Genomic DNA, 6,000 nt, shown 5'->3' with positions numbered 1-6,000 from the left:
ATTCGCATGAGTAAAGAAGAAAGTGGTTTACAAATCAACCTTCCCTTTGGGCATGTGAAACTAGCCCTGTTGGTCTCCCAGAGCAATTTACAAATGCAAACAATGTTTTAAAGTCTCAGCCTGCAAGCTTCCTAGCCCTGGGATTTTCTGCATCGAAGAAAAGTGCATCCTGCTTTTCCTAGCAACTTTTTGCAAATTTATGTTGTTGTGTTTAGTCATGTCCGACTCTTCGTGACCCCATGGACCATAGCATGCCAGGCACTCCTGTCTTATGCAACTCTGTAACTCTCCTCACCCAGGAAGCCTTCTCCATTGCAATTCCATGGAAGTACTAATTCCCCATTGCAAAGCCCACATACCTTCTCAAACAGCTAAACTGGAAGATTGCAGGATTAAAACCCTAGAGAAAAAGCCACACCTTTAATCTAGCTTCTGCAGCTAAAAGCAGAGGTTAAAAAAAGCAAACTTCTTAAAGAAGACATTCCTATCCTTTCTGCCACAGCTAAGAGAAAATGAAACACTTTCGGCAGCAATGTTACCATGTGGCTCAAAACAGCTATTGTGTTTTTAATATTCTAAATTCTGCCAGCTATCTGAGACCTGGGACTGCCCACAGAGGAGGAACTGACCCTTTTGACCGCATGGCTAGGCCCTGCTTCCTCAGAGCAGGCAAGATGCATCCATGCAGCTCTAGTGGGTGAACAATAACTAGCACTCCAGCAAGCTTGGGAGCACCATGACTTCAATCTTTTCCAAAATAGACTATGAGGGATCAAACTGTGGGACTTGGCAGACATACTATATTCAGGCTGTCAGCAGCTAAAAGAAATCCACAGCTACCTGGCCTTGCGTGTCTTGATCAACACATGTCCCAGAAAGAAATCACAGCTAAGCTTCTGCTACCTCTACATGAAAGGTGGAGTACAGAGGTCTCCACCTACAAGGAAAAGCATGGTGGTGCCTATCCCCCCTTTCACAACCCTTTTTCAGTTTGTCACACAGATCTTTTACATGGATGATAGTAAAGACAAACAGTTCCTGGGGCTGCTGGAGCCTGAACCCAGGAGAGATGTCTCAGGCAGCTGGGTCACACCACTTCCTTTTTGCATACCTAGGCAGCACTTGCCTAACAACCGAAAGCTGGCTCTTTCTCGACTCAACTCCTTGCTCAGGACTCTAGCGAGGAAGCCTGAAATGAAATGCCATTTTGTAGATTTCATGGACAAGATGTTAGCAAACGTACATGCAGAACCCGCACCACCACTGGAACAGGGTGAAGAAGGCTGGAACCTCCCATTCTTTGGTGTGTACCATCCACAGAAACCTGGGCAGATCAGAGTAGTGTTTGACTCCAACGCCCAGTTCCAGGGCTTCTTACTGAACAAGGCTTTCCTCACCGGCCCAGACCTGACCAACAGCCTGGTCGGGGTTCTCCTCTGCTTCAGAAAGGAAGGTGTAGCTGTCATGGCTGACATCCATCAAATGTTCTACTCCTTTCTCATGAGAGAAGACCACCGTAACTACGTATCTGCGCATCTTATGGTACAGTGGCGAGCAGCATAGGCAAGACATCCAGGAATACTGCATGAAGGTCCACGTCTTTGGAAATGGACCATCCCCCGCTATTGCAAACTATGGACTGTACCAAACCGCAAAGACTGTATAAGAGACATTTAGATAAGATGTGCGCCAATTTATTGAAAGAGACTTTTACATGGATGACGGACTGAAGTCTGTACTCACTCCAGATGAGGCCATCACTGTGCGGAGCCATGCTGGCAGTAGAACTGGCAGAGTTGGTAGAAAAGGAATTGGGCCTCCAATTTGAGAGTGTGGCCTTTTACACAGACAGCAAGGACATACACAATCAGAAAAGAAAGTTCTATGTGTATGTGAGAGCGCCTTAGAAAGCCAATTAGAGGGTGGAGCGCATTAGAAAGCCAACGCAGCTGGAACAGTGGTGATATGTTCCTATCAACCAAAATCCAGCAGACCAAGCAACACGCTCCATTCCATCATCTCAGCTTGCTGAGGCAACTTGACGAAAGGGCGCCAAGTTCCTCCTAGATCCAGACTACTTAGCAGAGGTGTTTTCGTTTTATGTATTTTGTGTTTCTATTTTATACCTTGATGTTGCGAACTGCCCCGAGATCTTTCAGATGAAGTGTGGTATACAAATATAACGAATAAATGAAAAATATAACAATATATTGAGGCAGCAAGGCGTAGGTCTTAAGTGCGGATTTTGTAATTTTTATTTTTGCGTCAACCTACGCGTTTGCCCTTGATGTGTCCGGTACTGAATTAAACGCAGCGGAGGAGTAATGAAAAGGAAGGCGACAGTTAATAGGTAAATAACCTGTTTCAAGCATAGTTGATTTTTGTTTTCGTTTTGAAATGCATGTATACCTTATGCCATTTATTAATTAAAAAACAACAACTACGCTTCTGGCAGATTGTACCTTAATATATAGTATAATTAAATTTAATTCTGGGGGAAGGAAAAAATGTCTGAGGGAGTTCAAAAGCCACCGGTGTGTGACACCAGGGCTCAGCTTGAGCGAAGGGAGAGCGAGAGATCGGCGACGCCTCCACCTCCGCCTCCGGGCTCCTCCGTTTGGGGCCGTGAGGCCGTGAGGCGTTCTCTGAGAGGGCCTTGGCTCCGCCTCCCGCTGACGCCTCCCACTCCCCGCCCCCTACAGCCTCTCTCCGCCGCCGGCTCCAACCTCGGCCGCGACCACAGAGGAGGAGAAAAGGGGAGGCGAGGGAGGACAAGAAAGAGAGGAGGAAGCGGGGGAGGGTAAAAAAAAAGGGTGTTTATGACGCGCCCTCGGAGGCCGGCTCTTCATTCATGCGGCGGCGGCGTCGGAGCCGAGGAGAGGCGCGCACCGAGCAAGAGAGAGGCGACTGAGGGAGAGGGAGGAGGAGCCGCCGCCGCTCCACAGCCACCACCACCAGCAGCAGCGGCAGCAGGAGGAGCAGGAGCCGCCTCAGTGCGCCGCCGCCTGCCTCAGCCCTCCCGCTCCTCCTCAGCCGGGCTGCCCTCCTCCTCCTCCTCCCGCGAACAGCGGGGGCGCGGCGGGGCCGGACCATGCGGTGGCAGCGGAGCCCTCGGAGGCCCTGGAGGCTTCCTCGGCGCTCGCTGCTGGCCGCCCTCTTCTTCTTCTCGCTCTCCTCATCCTTCCTCTACTTCGTCTATGTGGCGCCCGGCATCGGTGAGGAGAAGGGCGAAGCCCGGCGGGAGAATCCGTGAGGGAAACGAGGGTGGTGGTGGGGAGCGCGCGCGCGCGCGCTCGAGGGCCGCCTGCCCAGCCAGTCGCCTCAGGACCTGAAAGTGACCGTGTGGGGGGGGGAGAAATAAAATGGGGTGGCGGCTGCTTCATATGTGTATTGGGGGCGCGGAAGCCCCAAGATGGAGAGCCTCCCTGTGAGGAGAAGCAGTGTGTGTGAGGGGGGGGGTTGCCTCCTCATACCCCCCCTCTCGCCTGAGCGGGCAGGTGTTACAGTATTTATTTATTTTGAGGAAAGGCGAGGAGGGTTTATTTTGAGGAAAGGCGAGGACAGTAAGAGCTGTTCAACAGTGGAATTTGCTGCCAAGGAGTGTGGTGGAGTCTCCTCCTTTGGAGGTCTTTAAGCGGAGGCTTGACAGCCATCTGTCAGGAATGCTTTGGTGGTGTTTCCTGCTTGGCAGGGGGTTGGACTGGATGGCCCCCGTGGTCTCTTCCAACTCTATGGTTCTATGATTCTATGGTTCTATGGTTCTATCCCCTCCCACAACCACTTCCCTCCTAACGGTCGGGAAAGGGGAGGGGGCGAGCCGGATGTTTAGGGGTGCTGCTGCCGGGCGGGAGGTGGCGTGGAGCGAACAGCCCCCACCCCGCCAATGCTGCTGAGTCCCGCCTGACAAGCTGCGTGGTCTCGACTGCCGCAGCCTTGGGGCGGGATCGCAGGCATCTTCTCTCCCCCCCCGCCCCCACAGCAATATCAATATCTCGCCCCCTCCCCTCCAAAGGTGTGTGTATTTAAATTTGTGTGTAAAACAGCACATTTTCGTAGCCTTCGGCACCACCCCACAATATTATATGCAAATAAAGAAACTTCCGAGAGGGTACCCCTACCCCCCCTCCACCCCCCCTGGCTTGGGCCTGGCTAGTTTAATCCGTCTCCAGTACACCTCGCCACCCCCCTGCCCGCCCGCCCTTCCGCATTTCCCGCCCTCCCCGGTTCCGTTCTAAGAATCCGACCGAGGCATTCGTTCCCTGTCCTTTGCACCCGCATAGAAAGGGGGGGGGAGGTATACTTTGCGTTGTTGTAGCGTGTCTCTGGTGTGGATCTATATTGCAGCTTGTCCACAGCGTTATTCTTGTTTATAAAACATCAAGTCCGTGCGTTTTGGTAGGCATCGACACTCTTGCAAGTATTTTTTTGGGTGTAAGCGGGGCTTTTCGTTCATTTGGGGGTTCGGTATATCCCCGTGTGTGCTTTAAGAATAGTCTTTTGACACCAGTTCCTCCCTCCTGGCTATGAATTATCTCCTTCATCTGTGTTCTAGTTACAGGTAGGTAGCCGCGTTGGTCTGCCGTAGTTGAAACAAAATAAAAAAAATCCTTCCAGTAGCACCTTAGGGAACAACTAAGTTTGTCATTGGTATGAGCTTTCGTTGCATGCATCATCTGTGTTTTCTCTCCCCCCCTCCTTGTATCCTGACCTTGACTAATTTACCATTTTATCCTCTCCCCTTCTACATACAAACAGAAGGAAGATGTTAGGTAGATATACATGGGAGGTTGTGAAGAGTGATTGAGTGTAGATTTCCTCTTCCTTTCCCCCTGTAATCTGGGCATTGGTGCCTCTTTTAAAAAGGCGTCATGGAAGGAATTGGTCTGATTGGCTAGGACCTCCGCCTGAGTAATTGCGAAATGGACATGTTAAAAAACATAGGTAAAACTTCCAGGTTGGGCCTTCCAGGTAGTGATTTGGCAGCAGGTTCAAATGCTTGGTGGTGATAGTAAAAGGAATTGAATGAATAATTAGTGATGTTGGCTACCTCGCTCCTAAATACCATAAGGTACTGCTGTTTATGTAGTTAAGCTCATATTCTGCTGGTTGTTAAATACCTATGATTAAACATCTACTATACGGGACATTTTTCTGTTCACTTAAGCCAAAATTACTGCAGTTCATCTAATTGCTACCTTCTTGCAGATGTCACTTTCTGTGCTGTCACGTTTGTGGTCTTTTTATGTCTGGTGAGAGTGAAACAAAGTTTTATTATACTTTCGATCACCTACCACAATGTTACTGTTACTGTCTAATGGAGTTTGGGATCAGATCATGCCTCTTGAGAATAACAGTATTTATTTAGGTCTTGGCTGTGTTTGAATTTACATACAATTAGGAAATCTGAAGAATACTTTGGATGGTTTTGCAGTAAGAACATCTTCATTTAATGCTAAATAGCAATTTCTTTTATATCACAGAAATGGTTAGCTGAGTATGTGAATGTTCCTGTATACAATCTTTAGGATAGAATTTGGTATTATTTCAGTTACAGTAGATACCATGATTTGACCTGTCTAAATTGGTTTCCCAAAGTGGCTGACGGTACTGTGCAGGGGATGAAAAAGGCTCTATGGGTGGAAAAGAAATTCACAACACAGAGTGTGAAAAAGGTTAAAGCACAGAGCCTAGGGCTTGCCGATCGGAAGGTTGGCGGTTTGAATCCCCACAACAGGGTGAGCTCCCGTTGCTCGGTCCCAGCTCCTGCCAACCTAGCAGTTCAAAAGCACTTCGAAGTGCAAGTAGATAAATAGGTACCACTACAGCAGGAAGGTAAACGGCGTTTCTGTGTGCTGCTCTGGGTCGCCAGAAGCGGCTTTGTCATGCTGGCCACATGACCTGGAAGCTGTATGCCGGCTCCCTCGGCCAATAACGTGAGATGAGCGCCGCAACCCCAGAGTCGGTCACGACTGGACCTAATGGTCAGGGGTCCCTTTACCT

General features: G+C 49.5%; 1 protein-coding gene across 2 annotated transcripts in view; it reads left to right on the top strand.

The window, feature by feature from the left end:
* The first annotated feature begins 2,757 nt into the window (after positions 1 to 2,757).
* Positions 2,758 to 6,000, top strand: part of B4GALT5 (beta-1,4-galactosyltransferase 5) — a 51,178-nt gene continuing 47,935 nt past the window's right edge. Inside the window, exon 1 of one of the 2 annotated variants that reach the window (XM_035121895.2) lies at positions 2,758 to 3,215. In XM_035121895.2, the coding sequence (XP_034977786.1) occupies positions 3,092 to 3,215 (124 nt within the window). In that variant the 5' untranslated portion in view covers positions 2,758 to 3,091. Of the gene's footprint in view, positions 3,216 to 3,243; positions 4,559 to 6,000 lie in introns of those variants that run through there. The other variant, XM_035121896.2, reaches the window with a different exon arrangement.

This window comes from Zootoca vivipara, chromosome 7, assembly GCF_963506605.1.
Source record: "Zootoca vivipara chromosome 7, rZooViv1.1, whole genome shotgun sequence".
Classification (NCBI taxonomy): Eukaryota; Metazoa; Chordata; class Lepidosauria; order Squamata; family Lacertidae; genus Zootoca; species Zootoca vivipara.
Note: the sequence above shows the minus strand (reverse complement) of the source record. Positions and strands in the feature narration are given on the sequence as shown.